Genomic DNA, 23187 nt, shown 5'->3' on the forward strand with positions numbered 1-23187 from the left:
GTATTGGATTTACCACCACTGTGCACAGCACCAGTGGTCTGCCCCACTTTTCCCCACTACAAAGACCCCGATAAGACCCCGTAAAGGCGATAAAACCCCCCGACACGTTTCATCACATATCCAGGCACGTAGCATCGCCCTTTGAGCCACCACATGGTCTAATTAGAAATTCAATTAGACGCCTTTACCTGTCCGTCACGTGACCAGAACACCTCCGCGCCCACTTCCGCAGCTGCAGCCTGCCCCCTAAACGCGTCGTTTTCCGTTGTTATTTTCGGGACAGGAGGAGAGACCGGTCCGGCAGGTTTGTGTGGACTAAACCAGGTGAGGCAGCGGGAGAAGAAGGGCGGGGAGCCGCTGCCTGAGACTGCACAATCAGGAAGAAGCTGACAACATGGTGCGGTGACAGAGCGCTCCGGACACCGACTGAGAGCAGGATTCACCTTTTTAATACTATTCTGACGAGGAAACGAGTAAGTCGAGCTAAAATATAGACGTATAAGCGTTGCTTTGAGTACTTTGCTGTTTGTGAGGTTTGTAAGTGTTAAAGATTGGGCATAAACCAGAGTTTCCCCTGGGCGGCTCACCTTTCCTCTGTTGTCGGTTAAAGTTTCCCACTGGAAACTCCTCAATGATCGCGAATGTTTTGAAATAAGGGTCTTTTTGTCATGTCCAAGAAGAGGTTAACTTTAAAATCTCTACTACATATTTTAGCGGAAACACTGCTTTAGGCTACTTACAAAAATGATTTTAAAAAGCTGCTGGTTCTGTTTGAATGATGTCTGAATTGTTTCCAAATTTCTGGGTAGTAACAATTACTTTTACGTTTCTTTTGTTTCCTGTGAAGGAAGGCTACACGTTAGAAGCTCTCAAGTCAGTATCATTCAGCAATTTACAACTTCAAAAATGATCATAACATGATGATCCATTAGGAGGAATTTCCCTAACAGGATCCAGTTGCTCTCAAGTGGAATCTCTCTGGAATCTGAGTGGGGTTGGGATATATTCAGTACTTCTATATTTTTATATACCTTAATGTGTTCCCTAGATTTAAAATAAGCAAATAAATAAAATTAAGCCCCATGGGCATGAAAACATGGGCATCACCTGTCTCGTCACAATCACATTCTTCTTCCTGGTTGAAATCAGATAAATTTGAAGTATGCTGTGGATTATTCTGTCTGCTGTGGCTCACGTCCGTGCTTTTCTCTGGCCCACATTTGGTCTTCACTAACACTTTTAATGAGGTTTGAGTGGTGCAGTCTCAGCTTTGCCACAAGCCCACATTGTATGGGACAAAGGTCCTGACATTTGGGCCACACCTCTGCCATACAACACATACCAGCGCCTTACCTGAGCTGTGGGTCGCCAAAAGTAGCTGCAATTAGGACCAAATACAGTCTGGATTGTGTTTGGATGGGCGACATGTCTTTATTATGGTATTTCAATGTGGTATCAAATTGTATTCATGTTACATTTGTGATACCCAGACAAACTTGGAGGGCTGGTAAAAGTGGCTGTGTTCCACAATAAATACCAGAATGACTAAGGCAAATCACAGCTGCGAAAATTATCATACGTTTTCCATTCCTCGTGTTTCTGTGTTCGTTCAGTGTCTGAGGTAAATGGACATGTGTATTGAACAGATGTGTCCAAAAAAAAAAAACCCCAGTGTATTGCATTTTACAAAAATATCTTTTTATGTGCTTCCAATGAAATCTTTTGCTTTTGCTCAAGTTTGGGAATTCTGATTAAAATCCATAAGAATAATGAAACTTGACTGAGGTGAATTCCAGAATTTGGCTGTCACAGAAGACAGAAAAATTAAGCACTTAACTTAAACATCACATCCTCATTTTACGGCTGTATTAAAAACTGATTTTAAAATCTGGGTTTTCAGCACGTGTTTACTCTGAAAAATGTAGATTATAAAATGAAAGGGGGATTACCAAGTGGACTGAGTACATTTATACTTCATCCTGGTGTTGTGGGCAACTCTGTATCTCTTTTCTTTGTTTACCTGTTTACACTATTGTTCTTATTTTTATTGTATTTGTATCTACATGGTCAACAATCAATGACGTCACTTAACTGGACCGAGCCCATGCAACGTTAATCTAGACAAGCACAAAACTAAAGCCCAGCTATACAGATGCATTGTGTGATTATAAAACCCAAGGCTTTGGATAGATGCACATCAGCTGTGACGAGGGCTGGCACTACGCTCACTAAACTGGCATCTGAGCTACATATACATATAACTGACAGTGGCTCAACAGGCTCAGTCCCACGTGTGGTTAGATGTAACAACCCAGCGTTTTTAGTGTGCGGAGGACATATTGTTTAATTTTGGAATGTGACTTTTGAATGACTTGAAGGTTATTTATTCAAACAATGAATTAATAATAATACTTATTTATTATTATTATCCCTGTGTCCCTTCTAGGCCTCCATATAAATTTTAGTTGTGTTGACGCCACCCCATTTCCTTCTTTATAACTTGCGTAACCTCTCCATGCTGCAAACTTCTCACGGTCTAACATTTGATAGTAAAAAAGTGGAGCCCTTTACATATGGCTACTATATAAACACGTCTTGTCTGCAGTTAAAACACTGTGATTCAAGCCTGGACACCCTCAATTGTGGCTACTGTTGTATTTGTGAACACAATGGCGGCTGGTGGGTACACCCATCCCAGCCAGCCTGGATGTTTTTTCCATAAACATGCAAGGAAGTTTTTCCTCAGCAGACGCAGCAAGTTGGAGTCTCTTTGATTAGGGAAATATTCGTACTTCTTATGGAAATGCCTGACCTTGAAAGCACAGACAGAGAATTTGAATCGTGACTTGAGAGGCAAATGGACAGAAGAGTGATGTGAGGTCAAGGCTTCACGAAGGCTGTTTTAAAATTTTCTTCAAATTTTCCATATGGACGATCGGACAGGTTTCACTTACTCCATCTGAAGCTTTCTGTTCGTGCTGTCACGACTGTCTATCTGCTTTTATCCATGGTTTAGGAGTCTGTTCTTAAATTAGTGCTTTATTCAATAATATCACAGATTTTCATTCATTTCATTTTTTGCCCTTCTTCTTTTATTAGGTTATCATACTTTCTCCCCCCCAGTACCATCCATGTCTAAGCTTAAGAAATGCTTCCATGGCTAATGTTTGAGATAAGCGTCAGATTTAACAACGTGACGACACCGGGAAGTGTTTTGTGCCAGCGTACTTAATAAATCCGATGTTTGCTACTGAGTTATCCGCAAATATCTGCTAAAGAACTTTCACAAACATTATGACAATGAAACAGGAATAATAGGAACACATAGGATAACAGGAAGGCTCACATCTGTCTTCTTGTCACCATGAAAGTGAATCTATCAACTTTTTCTCTCCCCTCCAACACCTATTTGAACACTGAGTCCATCTTTAGGTATTTTAATTAATATTTAGGGTAATTACTAATCGCTTATTTACTCCTTGAACTGATAATTAGGGAAATAATGTTTTTAAATTGGCATATAAAGTAAGGAGTACGCTTCATTAATCTCGCTTAATTCCTTCATTAAGCTCTGAGTTATTTGCATATCCAAAGACACCTGGTCCTTAAACTGTATTTCCCCCGAGAGATGCAATGGCCCAGCTGCAATAGTTTTGCTATATGGGGGTAATTTAAAGTGAGCACCAGGGTTTTAAAAGTATGGCCTGTAGCCCAGAGATGGCCATCCTTTAATACAGATGTTTATTGAGACTTGGGATGTGAGTTCAGTGTATTATTTGTACCTGTTCTGAACTTCTTAAGGTTTGCCCCTAATCAATACCACCCGTTTTTAGAAGACACACAAAAATGAATGTACACAGTTTTTCATTTTCATTCACTTTCAGACACTTAAAAACTAAAACCAAACCAGCAAAACTCTGGAAATCATCAGAGACTAAACTGAATTTAAATAAATGAGTAAATGAATTGGAAAGTGTAAAACTCTTAACAAGGTCATTACAGGCTCTGTTTAGTTCTCTTGCAGACTTTTGTGACCACTTGCCCTGACATACTCACTGTGCCCAGAGGGGAATGTGGCAACGTCTCTGCCAGTTCACCTGTTTTGCTAAAGCAGCTTTGTGGAAGCTTTTTAATAAATTATTGGTTTGATGGTTTTATTTTTCCTTTGTGGCCCTCTGCCCCAGACTCTTTAAAATCCTTAAAATTACTTACCAAGAGCCCCCGATTTAAGAATGTAAACTGAGTGTGGGTGTCTTTGTTGGCCTTGAGGCCTCCCTATAGGTCACTCCAACAAAAACCACTTCTGTTCAGAATCTTTCTTAATCAAACCTTGAGCCATCTTGAGGTTTCAGTCACTGCTCACATGTGAGGAAAGGCAAACAGATGCAAACTAGGAGTCAAATAGAATTTGACTGCATAGGATATGAAGTCTATGCGTGTTTGTTATTTTAAAAAGGGGGGGAAAGCCAGTTATTGTGATTCCTGCCACGGTCTTAGAGCTTCATCTTAATCCACAGAAACGTTAAAGTCCTAGCGGTACAGTGGTTTGCCCCAGGGCCACGCAGTTCTTCTATTTTATATAGACAGAGAATTCACTTTCCCCAAAAGACTTTTGCAAGCTATCTAAATGCAAACAGAAACATGTTTTTCAAATCATCTTACATCTTTTATCTTTAATAGAGAAGTTGTACGAAAACGACATCTCAAATGGGGACACTAAGACGCTGGTTGTTTTATTGAAAAGAAGTAGACATGGGGCAACATAGAAAACGTATCAGTTTCTTGGAGGCGAAAAAATATACTCGGGTCATTAATGTGAGTGGGAACAAAAAAAAAGAGTGTAGAGAGACGACACCTTTCAAGAGTACAGATGGTGAGGACTTTGCCAGCATGTTGGCAAAACATGAAACATTTCTCAAAGTACAGAATTTTCATAATCTTTGCTACCTTTTACCCTTTTTTTTAAACCTCTATTTTTTTTAATCTATTTTATTTATTTAATGTGCATATTTACTCAGCCACTCATGTAAACATTAAGAGCATTGTGAAAAAGAAAGTGTGATGGAGGACAAACTGTTGAGCAACCAAATTCCTATATGAAACAGTGATGGCATAAACCTGTGTGGCTTAAATATGAGAACTCCTCAGATCTTATTCTAATTAAAGGATTAAGGTCTTTAAAGTGTTCTTAATTTAAATCCAAACGTGATGATGATGATGCTTTGAGGTCATAGCGCCTAAACTTTGGAACCACCTTCCTCAGCCCGTCACGTCGGCTGAATCAGCCGCTTGTTTTAAACAACTGTTTAAAAACCAAACAAACTTTTATAGATTAGTCTTTCTTTAATCATTTACCTGTTAAATTTGGCTATAGCATACACACATATGGAAGCACGTATCTGTAAATGAGTTAAAATATATATTTCATAATGTAAACATAAGTTTATTTATTAAATGCTTTTTACTTAATTAGATAATAAGTGTCATTATAGCCAATACAGAGATACAATAAGACAAACGGATAAACAACTGTTTTAAAAATGAGTGAGTAACAATTCACTAAAAATTCTCAACAGCCTGTTTAAACACTCGTCTGTGTCATCACAATACAATCTACAGTCATCTAAACGTCATGACACAAAAGCAGGAATAATATTCTCCCGTTGAGCTGAGGCGACCACACATTACAGTTTACAAATGTTCCTCAAATGAATCAAACTGATTTTTGAAAAACAACCTTTTTATGATTTTTTTTTTTTTTTTTTTTTTTTTTTTTTTTTCCCCAGTCTCAGTTGTTTTACATTAAAATACAGAGATGGACTCTGCTGACTGAAAAGAACTGAGTATTAAAGAAGATGTTAAGGAAGCAGGAATATGGTGAATAGTTTAGCTTTGTACTGGACTTTAACACCGACTCTGCAGAGAACAGGCAGTCATTGTTCAGGTTGGGGGTTTTTTTTTTTTTTTTTTTTTTTTTTGGGTATTACAGACATCAGCTCACACGGATTCCCCTCAGGTGCTGCAGAAACCCGACTCTGTGTTAATGCGACCAATCGCATCTATTCTGTCCTCAAAGTTCCACAGACACAAATATCTTTCAGTTTTTTAAATGAGGTCAACCAAATCGGTTTTGTTTTCTTCCCCCTTTTTGACTCTGTTAGCAGGAAAATCAGAAATGACTTCCATAAGCGTTAAGTCAGGTTTAGGTTTTAATTCAAGGAACAAGGGATTTGGTTTTGTGGATTAGGGCTCAGCAGTACCACAGACTTGTAAAATCTCATTTTCTTACAACCAATTATGTTTATTTAAAAATATAAACAAACAAAAACTAAGAACAAACCTTTTCAAAATGCCCAAATTCACATACAAAATGTTTCTTCTCAACATCTAAATTTGAAAGTCAAACCTGTTAGTTTGACAGTTATTGCTAATTGTGTAGAACAAAAAATGCCTCTCTTCTTAAATATGTTTTTCATTTAATGAGCAGTTTTTCAGCATTTGAGTGTATTCTCCTTATGTATAGTCCTGATCAAAAGTTTTAGAACACTTGAAAAATGGCAAAAAAAATCATATTTTGCTTGGTTGGATCTTAACAAGGTTCCAAGCAGAGCTTCAACATGCAACAAGAAGAAATGGTAGTGAGACAAAACATTTTTTGAGCATGCAATTTATTGAAAACAACGCTTAACATGAAACAGTCTGTTTTACAGCTGATCAATAGTTTAGGACCACATCCCTTTAAAAGGCCAAATCTGTGCAAAAATGTGGATTCATTGTCATTTTCTGTCAGGTAGTCACACTGTCATGACGTACTGATGGCAAAGGCAAAAAAACTTTCCCTTTTTGAATGTGGTGTTATTGTTGAACTGCATAAGCAGGGTCTCACGCAGCGCACAATCCCTGCTGAGGTGGGACGCAATAAGAAAGTCATTTGGGACTTCTTAAATGATCCTGAGGGTTATGGAACAAAAAAAGTTAAGTGGAAGACTCCAAAATTTTACCAGCACTGAGCCGGAGGACCCAACTGGCTGTCCATCAAGACACTGGATGATCCTCGACCCAAATTAAGGCAGTTACTGGTGCAGACTGCAGCCCCATAACCATCAGACGGCATCGGAGACTGAAGGGCTTCAAAAACAAAAAACGTCTACAAAGGCCTCGTCTCCTTGAACGCCACAGAACCGATCATTTAGACTTTGCAAGAGTGCACCAAACATGGGACAATGAAAGATGGAAGAAAGTTTTATTCTCAGAGAGGAAAAAATGTAACCCTGATGGTCCTGATGGTTTCTAACATCACTGCCATGACAAGCAGATCCCAACTGACATGTACAGTGCGTGGGTACTATAATGGTCTGGGATGCTTTTTCCTTCAGTGGAACAATGCAGGGGCGTCAAACGGCTGCTGGCTATGTCCAGATGTTGCAGAGAGCATTCCTCATGACTGATGGCCCTCATCTGTGTGGTAACGACTGGGGTTTTCAACAGGACAACGAGACAGTACACAGAACAAGGGAATATATCCAGGAGAATAACATCAATCTTTTGGATCATCCTGTGTGTTTTCCTGATCTAAATCCAATTGAGAAGCTTTGGGGATGGATGGCAAGGGAAGTTTACAAAAATGGACAACAGTTCCAGACAGGAGATGCTCTTCACCAATTTGAGAAATGTTCCCACTCACCTCATGGAAGTGCTTGCATGAAGCATCCTGCAATGAAGTGATCATCAATAATGGTGGAGCTACTTTGATTTCTGTTTTGGGGGTGGTTACAGGTTTTTTGGAGGTGTGGTCCTAAACTTTTGATCAGCTATAAAACAACCTGTTTCAGTTTAAGCGTTGTTTTCAATAAATTGCATGCTCAAAGAAATGTTTTGTCTCACTCCCATTTCTTCTTGTTGCATGTTGAAGCTCTATTTGCAACCTTGTTAAGACCAGTACAGTATATTTCGTGTGAGCTTTCTGTAGGTCAGCAGCAGTATTTTAAATATTTCATGATTTTAAAAAACTTCTCTAAATGTAGAGATGGTTTTGAGTTTTAAGCACAGCAGTAAGAAAAATGCGTTTTTCTTGAAAACTGGAATGATCAGTGACTTAATGCTATTTATGATTTTTTTCATACTTTTAAATGTCAGACACCTTTAACAGCACTAATCTTCATAATGGAAGCCATCTTTCCTGCTGTAAAGTCCAAAATGATGCTGTTCTCTTTTAGGCTTTGGAAATAACTGAGAAAACATGAATAAACCTCAGTCTTATTGTAATTGTGTTCTTCTGGATATGAACCAAGTAGAAATGGGCCAAGTGAAATTTCTTATCAGATTATTTTCTTTTCTAATAACTGAAACACAAATACTGGAGCTGGTAGTGGATGACTGCTGTTTGAGTTCCTGCTGTTGTGTTTATATTTCACAATATTCTCAGATTAATGATGGACATTTAGAGAAGTAGTCGTCTCTGGTTTGTATTTTTCATTTCTGAAACCTGAGGCCTACATTACCCACAATACAGTGGATGTGGTGTGCTACGCTAGCAGAGTTTAACTCAGGCAACCATCTGGTGAGCTCATATTTTCATACATGCCTGTGTGTGGTTTGTTTTTTTTGTTTTTGTTTTGCTCTTCAAACTTGTTTTTCACCTAAACAAACATGCAGTCACATGACTTTAACACATTTTTCACACATACAAAAGTGCACTTCGATCCTGTTCATGTACCCTGATGTGAAGACACTGTTTACTAAAAACAAAAGCTGCCTTTCAGCCTTCAAACTTCACACACTGCATAACTATTTCCAGTGAGGTCTTCCCGCAATGCTGCAAACTGTAAATATTATATTTACAGCTGGTACGGCATTATATCAATAAGGGACTAACTTTGAGTTTACTTGCAAACTGGCACTCAAAGTCATTTATTTTATGATTACATTTTTATTTCTGTATCTTTTAATTGACTTTTTTTGGATGGCTTTCTGCGCAGATCTTAGAGAAGACATAGACTAAATATTAGGCCAAATGCAAATTTGATATTTAAGGGTCATTATCTACAGATCCGCAGTCTTGTGCTTCTTGTTTGACTTGTCTGAAGGCTCACCTGAGCAGTCTCACGGAGCGCTGTACCTCCTCCCTCCTCAGGTTTCAGTGTCGTCAGTTAGGTATGCTCTATTCTGTCCCACTCTGTGAATCCCCCCCCACCCCTTCCTGCTCCCCCTGGTTGCCATAGGGATATCCTGTACCAGATAGCAAAACCTGTTTTCTGAAGAGCGATCCTGAAGAGCGTGGCTGCCTCTAAGCCTCACTTTGGTCGTTATCTGTTATCAGGGAGACCTGTGCAGGAACCGCTGAGCTCTCGGGAAAGAAAACTGATGAATTTGTTTGTTAATGAGGCTGCTTTCAACCTCAGTTGACTTCCCAGGTGATAAAACCAGCTTTTTAGGTCAAGTTGATGAGGTTCCGCTTCTTCGTTATTTCACAGTAGTGTCTGATATATTTATTTATACCTCCTAAAGAACTTGAAAATATATTAACATTTAATATTGACAACAGATTGAAGATATCAGCCACAGGAAAAGACATTTAACTTCACTTGTCTAGTTCCAGAAGTTAAAGGGGACCTAGCTCTTTATTTTAACGACTGCACTGTTCTAGAATAGTTTTGTATGATTCACAGTTCAAAATAATCTTTATTTCATGTCTTTGGCACAGCCCAAAGTGCCCTTTTGTTTTGTTTTTTTTCTTCCCCCGTTACTGGCTGTTCATTGTAAACATAAGATTTGAACAGCCATCTCAGAGTCATGACACAAAGAAAGGGTCATCAAAAAGCACGATCCCCTCTGCAGCATGGTGGTTGTTGAGACAAGAAAATTAAGCATTAAAAAAAAAAGTTGTTACCATTATATTTCAACTCAAACCTTTTTTCTTTCATTTTTTTCAAACCCAAAGAGTAGTATTCATTGATACTGTTTCTGACAGGGCAGGTTTCTACATTTCAACTGTGTCATGTTAACTGGATTATAAAGTGCAGTCTGTGGTGTGAGACAAAAGCCCTGCCAGCCTTTAAAATCAACAGATATGAGACATGTTGGTAAAATAAAAAATAATGATAAGGGAAACTATTTCCTGAACTACGGTAAGAGTGTGTCTCATTACCACCATAAACATTTAAAAGTTGAAAAGGAAGGGTCTCAAATGACTCATTTAGAGCCGTGTGAAGCTGGAGCTCATGATGCAATGCTAGACTCATCGTGGCCAAACACAAGCATTTTTCTCATATGCTTGGGAAATTTCTCAGCATCATCCAGTTCAGTGCAGTAATGGCATATTTATAGTAATTTTGATGCAAAAATCATGACTGGCTAATAAGGAGGGGAAACTAAAAAGGAGTGGAAACTTCCTGATAAACGGCTCATTTGCAGCTTTGTAAAACCAAATAATTTTCATATGATTCAATGCTTCTTTCAAGATTCAACATTCAAGAACTTTGTCAGTACAACAATATACACAGTATACAACGTACAGTGGAACCCTGACTTACGAAAGTAATTTGTTCCCGAGGGTCTTTCGTAAGTGAAAAATTTTCATAAGTAGAAGCACCCATCGCTCCTTTTGAGTGAACTATAGGCTAATTGCTAACTGCAACAACAATACGTTGTTCAAATGGAACAGCGAAGCACAAGTACGAAAGCCAAGGGGGTTGTCACATGATTCGGAAGGCATTGTGGGCCTTCTGGACTCAGCCAATCAGAGCCAGCAGATTTTGTTACACGGGCATTTTGCCGTAACACGGGCAGAAAGATTGCCGTTAAGTGCCTTTGTAACTTGAATTTTTCGTTAAATGGGGTATTCGTAAGTCGGGGTTCCACTGTACTGAAATGCTGTTTCACCCCAAGCCCTACATGGTGTATTTATAAGAATATAAAAGATCTATCTGCAAGAGATAGAAAACTAGGAATTACAAATAAATAATAATGATTATTTGTTATCGTTGTCTTTATAATAAAGATTAAAAAGTACTATTACTAAGTATACAATACTATAATAATAACTATACAATACTAACTGTACAATAAACAAAGATGGGACAGAGACAATACAAAGTGGATTGTGCAGTAGGTATTGAATAGCAGGTTCAAGTTATGGTCAGGATATTGTAGACAAGACAGGACGAAGGCATGTGTAAGGTCCAAAATGTGCAAATATAGTATTATGTAGATGTGTTCAGTAACCGTGTGACTGAGTGTGACAAAGTGGAGGAGCAGTTATAATTCTCTCCATTTGTCCCACATGTGTTTACTTTTTTTTTTTTTTTTTTTTTTTGCACATTGTACACGTTATTCCGTTTCTATGTATTTGCTATGATTTGCTATTTGTCAAGTAACATTGCTTCACTCACTATCCCGGGTTTGTTTGTGTAAGCGTTTTGTTGCCGGCAAATCAAACATTCTGCAAATTAAGACAAATACTAAGTTATGTTTCTTCATACTTTATTATGTTACAGATTAAGTCATTTGTTCATACTTACTTTGTTTGTCTTTTCAGTCGTCATAAGGGTCAGGTGTGGGAAACGCCCGCCTGGCATTTCCTCATTTTAAAGTCCTGATGATGTCACATATGACACCAGCAGGTCAAACCAAGTGGAGGGGTTTCTTTGTCCATAGAGATACTTCATTTTGTTTGTGTTAAGGTTTAAAGTGATTTGTTGAATGTTTTTCCTTTCGTTAATACTGCCATTTAGTTGTGTAAATGTGCATATTAGAAGTGTGTAGAGGTTTTGTGTTTTTAGATAATCTGTGTAGAGTTTTAGATCCCTCAGTTGAGTGAGTGGTACTGGCTGGGCAATTGGAGGGAAATTGATGGCCCTATTTAAAGCCAGTCTCTACCAGATGCAGGAGAGAGGAGAGGTGAGCTGTGTCACCAGATCCATGTTATGTTGAGTTTTGTTAATTGAATTGATTTGGGGGAAGTTTTGTTAAGTTACATTAAATTAAGTTCACTGTAAATAAATTGCTCACCTTGGAAACCTAAAATGTCTGCATAGTCTGCTTCCCTACCACCTTCTTTGACGTTCGAGTCTGACTACTTCACACTGAGTGTGCAAATAAGCATGTTGTTCTCAGGTCCAGTTTGTAGTGAATTTGTGCAAGTTTTTATTGTTTTTGAGTCTTTTGGTGAGTATTGTAAGGCGTTTGTGTATATCAGTTGTTTGGTGGTAGTGAGTTGAGGGCTCTGACTGCTTGGGGGGGTGGGGGGGAAGCTCTTGCAGTGTCTGGTCATTATGGTTTTGATGTTGCAAAACCGTCTGCCAGATGGAAGGAGGGAGAAAGGTGCATCTGAGGGGTGGAAAGTGTCCTTCACTACACTGTTCGCACGTCGGATGATGTGTTTGTTGTAGAGTTGGGAGACGGGTGGGAGAGGCCTCCAGTGATCCTCTCTGCTGTCCTCACTATGCGCTGCAGACACTTCTTTTCAGCAAAAGTATTGTTCCCGTACCAGATATATATTTTCTTAGACACATCTATTTTGCATTTGTTTGAATGAGTTCTATATCATGTTCTCCCCTTGTTAATTGACTGAATATTAGTCCACGGATCATTGAGCCTTCTTTGGTTGTATTTTTTTGCTTTTTCTGAAACAACACTGTGGATTTTTCACTTTAAACATGAAGAGTGAGTTAATATTGTGGGCATGTTGACACTGATGCATCTGACTTTAAGCAAGGCTAAAGCTCCACTCCGTTGGTCCAGAGCTGTTTTTATGTTAAGTGGATTGCTTAGGTGGACATGGTGTGTTGCTCTTTAGCGTGTCTTTACAGCTGGTCACACTGAAATAAAGACCCTGTTTATTTCTTACAAACATACACGGAGTTGTTGGAGACGGCTGCATTTACTGGAGTGCATTCTTGTAACCATCAGCTGTCTTTGTACTTCGCATGGACACATCAGGAAGTCTTGGTCTGGATATCCTGACAAATTTCCCAGTAATTGCCTTTTTATTAAAGCAGCTGCAAAACTGTAACTTAACAGAACTTTTAGACTTGTGCATTTATGAAGCCAACTCGCTTGGAAGAAGTTGTTTTGATGGCATGCATACCTGCAGTGATGACAGGTGTCTTAAAGGATATATCCGTGAATGCAGGAGTGACGCAGAGCATTATTTGGCATTGTGTGTTCCTTTGGCGTGGTGTTGTTTGACTGGGTGATGAAAGTTTTTCTGGTTAGACGGACTGTTGTTTAGAATAATTTGACTTTTTTAAAGGTGGCGTTTTTGCTGAGAGATGGTGGAAATGCCAAGTGAGGTCAGAGCAGCAAGTTTTTACTCTACACACTCGATCCCCCTCTTCCTCTCCCGCCCCTCCCGTCATCAAATCTCTGTGTTCCCATGTTTTCGTGTTTGGACTTGTATGTTCAAACAAGGCCCATTCAGCCAAAACACCCACTGTAAATGGAGAGCTTGAATAGAAATGAACTTCTTATATAAATCTCTAGCTGAATGAAAACTTTTAGGAGCGATCTGAATATTACCTTGTTTGTTCAGTCTGTTTGAGCAGTTTCCTGCTGTTTTTGTTGAGTGTATTATTATCAGTATAATCACAGCAAGAGTCTGAAGACATACTCTTACTGCCCCATTTTTTTTTTCTTTCCCTTTCTATGGCTCTGCTTTATCTTTGATGGGACATAAAACCTTTTAAGCAAAACGGCTTTATTCAGCGGCAGTGAATACATAGCTATTAACCATCTTGCATGTACAGTATATTGTGTGTTCGTTGTGTGTTAAATATGTTCATCCCTGTTTTTTGTGGGTCAGACATGAAATTCATGTGTGCCAACAAGTCATTGGTGGAAATTTTGCTGCAACTGTTAATTAAAGTTGTGAAATACTGTTGACGAACACGACGCATGGGAACACACTACAGGCTGTGAGGAGGGCGGGGCTTAAACATGTATGCACAAAGCGTGCCGAGCTGTGTTCCTGGTCTGTGAGAAGACTTCTGTGCTTACCAATTAATAAATAAATAGCCTTTACAGAGGCTCTGGCAAGGAAAGCATGATTAATATTTAATTAAATGTTGACACCGAGCTGGTAATAAATAGTAAATGTAAGCTGGCAGAACATAGAATTGGGCAATCAGTTACAAGCTATGGAACATTTCCTGCAAAAACGCTGTTACATGAACACTGATTGTGGAGATAAAGGTGATAAATGCACTGAGACATAACATGTCGTCTGGTTTAGAAACCTTTGAAACCATGGTTGTGTAGACTGAAGACTCAATGACTAAAATATTTTTCCTTTATGACTTAAGAAGGCTTTAAAACTCGATTTTCTTGCCCAACAAGTGGAAAGGAATTTCTTTGTGTGGCTCACATTCATAATAGGAACACAAGAAAAGCTGGTCCAAGCCGGCAATGTCAGCTGTCAGATGGGCCTGTTACATGGCAGACGTGTTGACGTGTCATTAAGTACACCTGTTTTGTAAAAAAACAAAAACAATATTAGCAAAAGCTCCAAGTGTGACCAAAGCTTTGAATCTGAATGAGTTGCTTGAAATTTAGCTGCCACTGATTTATTCATTGTGCAGTTTTAATTTGACGTAAACCTCTTTTTGGGAAGAGCGCTTGCATACAGATAGACAGATGTTTAAATTCAAAGTGGAAAAAGTGTTCATTAATATGAAGACGAAGAACAGGATGCTGACTGCACTATAATTGCCTCGAGTGGCCTGCTAAGCTCTGTTTGGTACATTTCTGTGTCTCCTGACATTGTTCAGTGCTTATGTTTGGTTTTTGGAAACCAAATTAATCAACCTTATCAGCTGTGCTAAAAGACTCTTTAACAACATTAAACATTAAGCTGATTGAGCGTGCCAATCTGAGCTTGGCGCCTTTTAATCAGGAACTGTTAGTCAGTCAGATGTCAGAGGGAGATTTCCCATAAAATGGCCAATTCATTACATTATCTATCAAAGCTGAGGTAAGACCAAACAATTTTATTTTATTTTTTTTAAAAAGTCATGTATGTTATAGTTATAACCCTCTAGTTTATTTAAAATGAACTATGGCGTCATGCATATTGCCTCTATTGCCGCATATATACTGAAACAAGGTGTTAGACACAATGTTTAAAAATTTATTTGTGGCATGAAATCACAAGCTTATTGGGTAACAACTTATCAATTACAAGTTGTGAGCCCATGAGCGTACAGTTCCACATTGAGACCCGCCTTTCTTTGTCACATCCAGTTTTCCCCCCCACACAAGATTGTAACAATGGAAACGCTCATCTCGAGGCTTCAGAAACCAGTGGATGACATCATTGTAGCTACATCCACCTTTAATCTGTCTACAAAAGATGGACACACATTGATATTATGAAAATAAATTTTCATCTTTTGGATATTTAAACCCTGAATTTGTGCTTTCTAGTATTAGCTGACAAAGAAAATAAGCTATAAAGCTTGGTTAATTTCTTGGTTGATTAGTTACTTGCTAATAAGTGCTAATTAACATACCATCCAATATTAGAATTTCAGTCACCCAAAGGTAAATGGGATTAATTACACAAATAAAGTTATTATTATCATATAACTCTATTACAAATGTTCCAAAAGACACAAAACACAGTTGAGGTCAGAGACTGGTGTAGCATGAAGACAGGTGGCAGCTATTCCCCTTAAAATACATAACTTTAAACTTTAATAATAAATGGATGAGTGGGTTTTTGTTTTTGTTTTTTTGTTTTGTCACCAGTGTACAGTTGTCACTAAGTCGCTACAGAGATCAACAACATTTTGTACCAGGCTGTAAATATGTTTCTGGTCTAAAATTGCACATTTTAACTATTGGCGAGGATTTCAGGTTGCTACCTCATCAGGGCAAACTATATTTTGAAGTGGATCTTGTGCCTCGTGCTGTTTTGTGAGACTGGATGTTTCCCCGATTCTCTTCTTTGTCGTGGAGAGTGCAAAGTTGGCAAAAGAAATAGTCACATTAGGAAAAAATGAAAACTATGCCAGGTTTAAGTAAACTGGAAAAATGTTTTGTTAGAAAGTAAAGTTTATTTATACAACTCTTTTCAGACATAAGTCTCAAAGCACTGTACAACAGTTAAAATACAATATCAACAGAGAAAACCAAATCCTGTATATTTCCATCCTGTAAATTGCACTCGGCTTGGTTCATTTCTGAAGATGTGCTTTAAGACCTCTGTAATTTCCAAAAACAGGTGGACACGGTAGTTTTTAGGGAACACGACGGAAACAAGAAGACAGAAACGTTTCTTTTGTGAGGAACTATTATTAGCAGTCGATAAATAATCTGTGTTCCACTGAGTAACTGAACCGCACAGAAGCACATAGGTTATTATCTGTGTCATGCCATTCAGTGCAGCGGTAAGACCAACAAGGTTTGCTTTATTAAATGTCACAGAACCACACCTCCCCTTCAGATAAACTTTTCAAACACAAGACTTTGCTTTAAACTCTGAAAACTGCTGTTGGAGGTTTGTCCTGCTGTTCCAGTCGTCGCAAATAGGCTATAAAAAGCTCATCCTTAATGAGAGGTGGTGATGACAAGGAGGGAGTGATTGCATTCCTCACATGGACACGATCACTTCGACACGGATCCCACGTCATCACACTGCATCGTTTTGCTCATGGCATTTGTCAGTCAAAGTAGGGAGAAAAACAGAAGTACAGCTCCCTTCTTGTGACTGATTACTGAGTATTAATGGCTATAATGATACTACACGTGGGCGGTCAGTTTTCCGGCCGTGAAAACTTTTAGAGTTGATCAGTCAGCTGGAGGCAGATCTGCATTTCCTGCTTCAGCTGCATTCCTGCTCTTTTCATATTCTTAAGTCAGTGTGTGGCATCTGTAAACCTGTTAGACTTGTGACTGCTGTCACAGCTTTTCCCCCCTTCTTTTTCCCCCTGCAGTGTTCTTACTTTCACTTCTTCGTCTGAGAAACTGAGGCCTGTGGAACCATTAATCCTTGTCAACCTGACCAATTTTTTTTCTTTTATTTATTGAAATATTAATGTTTTAAATTTATTTAGATTGTTTTCATTATAGTCAATGCATTTATTTACAGTTTACTGTGTACATTATGGAAATCTGAAGGCCCCATTGATTTCAACTGTACTACTTTGTATGATGCATTATAGTGTTTGCATCATCTTCCTCATTTATGAAACAGACTTGGAATTAAAAAGAAAAATGCAAATCACGACTTCATGAGCTGTATATAAATGATGGATGCAACGTGTGGGTCTGAAAACTGAGGCCAGAACAAATTGTATAATTATTGTACAAATAAAATATGCTGAATCTGAGGGCTTATGTGGAACGAGCCCTAAGGAAAACTGTCAGTTTAAGTTTCTGGAGATTGTGAGTTTACATTTTCTTTAAGACAATCTTGATACTAACATATGTAAGAGGCCCCACATCCTGAGCAGGTTAGCTTTTAGCATTGGTATTATCATCTAAGTCATATCTAGTGTCTGATGCATCCTTAGTATAAACCTTTATTCAGGAAATCACACTACAGATCATTCATATATTAGTTTTGTCTGGATTAAACTGATCTGCTGACTCCATCTATTCATTTATGTATTCATTAATTTTTTTTTTTTTTTTTGTAAGCAGGTCTGGAAAAAAAGGCACCTGGTGCATCATTGCAGTCGTTGCACAACGTAGCTGTTGGATTGATTGTTTTTAAAAAGTTGCAGAACTTCTCAGAAACGGTCTGAAGACTCCACTGTGAAACAATCTGTAAAATTATTATTGAACCTACTGATCTCTTCATATTTTTTCCTTTCTCAGAGATAACTGACCCGCCAAGATGAGTCGACGACGTGTCGACACCCGGAGCTCCCTGGGGCCTGATGATGAGGTCATGCCATACAGTGACGATGAGACGGATGACGAATTGGAAGAGGAAAGCTCTGAAGGGGAAGAAGAGGCACCAGAAAGAGCACCGCAACCCCAAGTGGAGACAAGACCCACTGGTGAGTTATTCAAGACGTGCGCTGATCCTTTTTTTTTTTTTTTTTTTTTTTTTTTTTTTTCTCCTTCTGATTCAGGGGATGAATGTGTCATTTTATAGCAGTTTTCCTGTTTCATACCAATTTCTATTTCTCCCAAAGTATTGATCAGATTTTAATGGACATGAGATTAATTTGAGGTGAATGACAAATATGTTTGAGCCTCCTTAAATTCTCAGTGGATTTTTAAGTGTTATTAACATGTGCATAACTAATGTCACTATAAGGCAAATAATACTGGTTGATGTGTGGTTAAATGTCCTAGCATCACATCATACTGTGACCCACTTTTGGGGACTTTCTAGTTTCTTCTGAGAAGGTTGATTCTGTTCATCTGGACGTAGCGTTTTTAGTGGGAGAAACCTTTCGTTATTCATCCAAGTGACTTCTTCAACCTCAGCTGACTGCAGTTTTCCCCAACCTTATAAACAGTACATTTGCACAATGACGGAAACTAGCACCACTGAATGAACAGTGGGCTGTAAGGTCAGTTCCTTGATTATTAATATGCAAATTGTTATGACCATTGATAAGCTGATGTTTACTGTAAGCCTACACACACAGATCAGTATTTAAGGGGTTGACTCTCATTATCCACTGGAGCATAAACTGAGTGTCATCAGGACGCTACAACACAGAGCGAACACCATCCCCACTGACAGAGAGACAGCGGCCAGGGAAGCAGAAGAACAGCACATCAAGAAGGCCCTGAGTAAATGTGGTTATCCCAGCTGGACTTTTGTCAAAGCTGGGAAGGCGCCTAAAGAAAGCTCCAACCAATCCAGGAGAGAAGGACAACCGCTGCCTAAGTGAAAACCTGTAATGATCCCATATGTGTCAGGAGCAGTTGAGACGCATTTTTTCTAAACACCGGGTCTCTGTAGCTTTTAAACCCCAAAACACGCTGCGCCAAAAATTGGTCCACCCCAAGGATCGGGTCCCCGACACAAACAGAGTAACATAGTGTACGCTGTGAAGTGCCAGGAGGATTGCCAGGATTTATACATCGGGGAAACCAAACAACCTCTGGTGAAGCAGATGACACAACACAGAAAAGCCACCTCGTCATGCCAGGACTCTGCAGTCTATTCACACCTACAGGCCAGTGGACACTCTTTCAAGGATGAGGATGTACACATCCTGGACAGGGAGGAACGCTGGTTTGAGCGCAGAGTCAAGGAGGCCATTTACGTGAAAAGGGAAAGACCATCTCTGAATCGAGGAGGGGGCCTAAGGGTACATCTGTCACCATCTTATAATGCTGTGATTGCAGCCATCCCCGAACTCTCTGTGAATGGTACTAGTGGCCATTAATCAGTGGTTGTTGATCAATGGTTATGACAGTTTGCATATTTATGATCAAGGAACTGACCTCCCAGCCCATTGTTCATTCAGTTGGCTGGTTTCAGTCACTGTGCAATGTCCTGTTTATAGGATTGGGGAAACCTGCAGTCAGCTGAGACTGAAGAAGTCTCTTTGATGAGTGACGAAACGTTTCTCCCACAAAACGCTACGTCCAGATGAACAGAATCAATCTTTTTTGATTTACTTACCTGGATGATTGAGCATATGCATCAAGACATTTCTAGTTTCTTGATTTTTACTTTGGAAAATTGAGTTGTTCTGTTTTTTTTTTCTTCTTGTTTTTAATTTAACTGGTGGGTGAAGTTATGTTGATTACATCCATCTTTCACATACAGTCTGTGTTTTCTAGAGTATATAAGTAACAGACATGTTATTTATTCTATAGTTTACTTCATCAACATTAGGTATATTTTTAAAACACTGTCTTTTTTTTCTTTTTTTCTTCTTGTTTCGCAGACGTCACCTGGAAAGTGAAAGCCAATGACCGACCCTATCACCAGCTGCCAGAGTTTAAGAAAAAAGTCTTTCTGTGTATAAAGAAGAGCAAATACTCTGTAAGTTTAGACATTACGTCAGCAGGCCATTTAATGTACTTATCTGCAGATTGACTGTTGGTTGTGGTGTAAACCAAACCCTCAGCATATAGAGCTGAACATGGCACACCCTAAACAAATACCAGGGCAGGTGTGTATTTTCCATCAGGCATCCCACTGAGAGGGTGTTTTATAAAATATGATGTTTTTATTTTGTACGCTGTTCAGTTATGAATGGAACTGTAGATGAATAATGGGATGAGGTGGATGTAACTCGATGAGGGTTGGGCGTGCTACACTGGAGTCAAATGAGAAAATCTTGTTCTTTGATTTATGTACAGCTTTTGTTCATCACACAGTTCATTTGTTAAATTTGTCTCCCTTCATGTGGAAAACCATTTAAAGTAGTTGTTGCTGGCTGTGTGGTTTATCCTTCTGACAGCCGGTTAACACGGAAGAGATTTTTATGCTTCGTGTCACTGGCCTTTGTCAAGGTTGAAACCTGATCACCCTGCTGGGGCGGCCTTTCTTTCACCAGCAAACACAGTCAGATACGGTAGATCCTGATGCCAGGAGATGTTTAAAAATACTCGTAGCTCTTCTGTAGTTCTGTGGATCTCTAGATTGTTTTGGTATTAGCTGCCCAAAATGGATATGCTGCCTTCTCTACTATATAATTGAAGCCACATAGCGTTGCCCGGTGGTGCTAAAGTGTCATAAATTACATTATAAATAAATTACATCAATACCACTGCATAATAACCTGTTGATGACGCCATATTTTTTTGTGTGTTAATCTAAAGAAGTACAAGTATATTCTGAAAAAGTTCACATTTAATGCATGTAGTAAACAGATGCCAAAAGCTTGACGTCTTAATAAAAACAGGTGCAGTCCTGTAAATTAAAAAACAAAAACAAAAAAAAGCAAAACACAAGTATGCACCATGATTTAGTAGCTTCTAGAGTTCATTGATGTGTGTGGGCATGGTAAAATCTTAAATGGATCAGTTCTTATGTAGCTCTATAATACTTCGGCATGAAGAGGAGTTTATGGTTGACTTATAATACCCAAGTCCTGTGGCTGCGAGACAAGATTGTGTTATGGCGTGAATAAAAACCTGAATGCTTCAGACTAGCAAGATGCCAAAACGTCAGTGCGTTTCTTACTGTTAATTGCTATAAAAGTGGTTAATAGTATGTAGTTTCTCAAAGAACTGGACATATTCCTGAGGAAATACTTCTTTTTTCTCATATTGATGATGACTGAGATCACTAGCTTGAATAAGACAAGTTTGGAAACCTTTCCCATTTTCTCCCATGACATTTTGCAACAGAAAATGAATTTTTATTAAAACAAAAACAAAAAAAACCTGCTTCACCTGCAGGTCTTAGTCTAAAAAGCAATCCGCTGTTCCAGACTAGAACCTTTGGCTAACTGCTTCTGTTTGCTTTGATATTTATGTGAAGGTTCAACATAACACAGATACAGAATGGAAGCATAGCCTCAGATAGAACAATGTCCATCACCCCATTGGACACCAGCTGGGGGAATCTGCCCTGAGCCAGCTCTTATCATTCAGCACCAGTAAGAAGAGAGTCTGCCCTCTGTGAAATCAAACTCTGAGCTCTCCCACAGTGGCAGAGCTTCAGTGTCTTGCTCAGTGGAAACCAGGTGTAATAAGCAGAGTTTAGATGGTTATCTGTAAATGAAACACAGCATCAGCTCAGTACTGACAGCATGATAAGTTTACAATTTCTCAACCCTACTTTCTGCAGAGCATCTTTGTCTTTCTAACCAGAATCGAGAATTTTATAACTCTTGCTTTATCATAAACATGTAGTCTTCAAGCCTAGTCTGAATTTACTTTTGTAGTAGAATTGAAATCAAGTTGTTTTTAAATAAGCTGCCAAAATAAGCTCTTGCGTTTAAAATGACTCGTTTTTTTGGAATAGAGAAGTAAGCAAATTGTTTGTTTCTTTTCTCTGCAGGGAAATGCCATTAAGACGTACAAGTACAATTTCTTGACCTTTCTGCCCCTGAATCTGTATGAGCAGTTTAGGAGAGTAGCCAATGTCTACTTCCTGGCTCTGCTCATCCTACAGGTATAAATATTACTTCTATGCATTATCTGTTTTATGACTGACAGTTTTGCAAAGAATGGGGATCAGTGAGTGCCACCAAATGTCTTGTTTGTTTAGATTATTCCAGAGATTTCTACTCTGCCCTGGTATACTACTCTGATTCCCCTGGTCATCGTGCTTGGAATCACCGCTATCAAAGATCTGGTGGACGATCTGGTAAGATTTGGTCTTTGGAAGACATGCGAGGTTAATTCTTCTGTCATTGTCTTCTCGACTTGGCCCTCAGGTGCAAACTTGCTTACTCTCATTGTTCATCTTGGCAAAACAACATGCAGCATTGTTTTAATCAGTTCAAAAAAAACCTAGCGATATATTTTCAGTTTCCTTTGTAGAAGAACGAGGAAAAGGTTCAAGTTGACTGGATGCTCCTACAGCTACTCTGCATAGTTTTTGATTGTTTTATTCTTCATGTTCTTATGTCTTTTTACTTCAGGCACGCCACAGGATGGACAACGAGATCAACAACAGGAAGTCTGAGGTTCTACTAAATGGCAGGTTGGAAGAAAGCTGCTTATTAAAATTTTTTTTTTTTTAAATCAATTTAAAAAAACAAAACAAAACCCATTTCCCTTTTTTTTTGTTTTTTTTTTTTTTTTGTTTTTTTTTTTGTTTTTTTTTTTGTTTTTTTTTTTGTGCTTTTCTCTTTGCTTCAGGTTTCAAGAGGCCAAGTGGAGGGAAATCCAGGTTGGAGATGTGGTTCGTCTCAAGAAAAATGACTTTATTCCGGTATGATAATTCACCCAAAGTGGGGGTTTTTCCTACAAGGTTGCATTAGTTTTAATTTAAATCAGCCAAGCTCACATAATGAGCACACACTTAATTTATTTCCTTCAAAAATCCCTATTACGATGTGAACTGAATTTCAACTTTTTTAGCGCTATGGGACTTTAAGATGAAATATTATTACGTGAAGACCAATAACCTCACTAAATTGATGTAATCTTTAAAATAATAGTCTTCGTTAGAATCAGAAAGCATTATCCAGGATGTGTGTGTGTGTGGTTTCAGTCACTTTCATGATGTAGTAAATTCAGTGCTCAGTTTTAACTTGAGATTTCACAAACTAATGGGTAACATCAAACAGCTGCATCCATTTTTATATATATTTA

At 38.6% G+C, this 23187-nt stretch overlaps 1 protein-coding gene across 1 annotated transcript in view; it reads left to right on the plus strand.

Annotated features, from left to right (window-relative positions):
• Positions 1-298: 298 nt before the first annotated feature.
• Positions 299-23187, plus strand: part of atp8b1 (ATPase phospholipid transporting 8B1) — a 37110-nt gene continuing 14221 nt past the window's right edge. The window contains exons 1-7 of the mRNA XM_085413407.1: positions 299-473; positions 17818-18002; positions 19860-19957; positions 21926-22039; positions 22136-22234; positions 22512-22573; positions 22732-22804. Coding sequence (XP_085269533.1) covers positions 17837-18002; positions 19860-19957; positions 21926-22039; positions 22136-22234; positions 22512-22573; positions 22732-22804 — 612 coding nt within the window. The 5' untranslated portion in view covers positions 299-473; positions 17818-17836. The remainder of the gene's footprint in view (positions 474-17817; positions 18003-19859; positions 19958-21925; positions 22040-22135; positions 22235-22511; positions 22574-22731; positions 22805-23187) is intronic.

This window comes from Rhamphochromis longiceps, linkage group LG7, assembly GCF_057381845.1.
Source record: "Rhamphochromis longiceps isolate RC_006_pf linkage group LG7, R_longiceps_female_GT1.1, whole genome shotgun sequence".
Lineage (NCBI taxonomy): Eukaryota > Metazoa > Chordata > Actinopteri > Cichliformes > Cichlidae > Rhamphochromis > Rhamphochromis longiceps.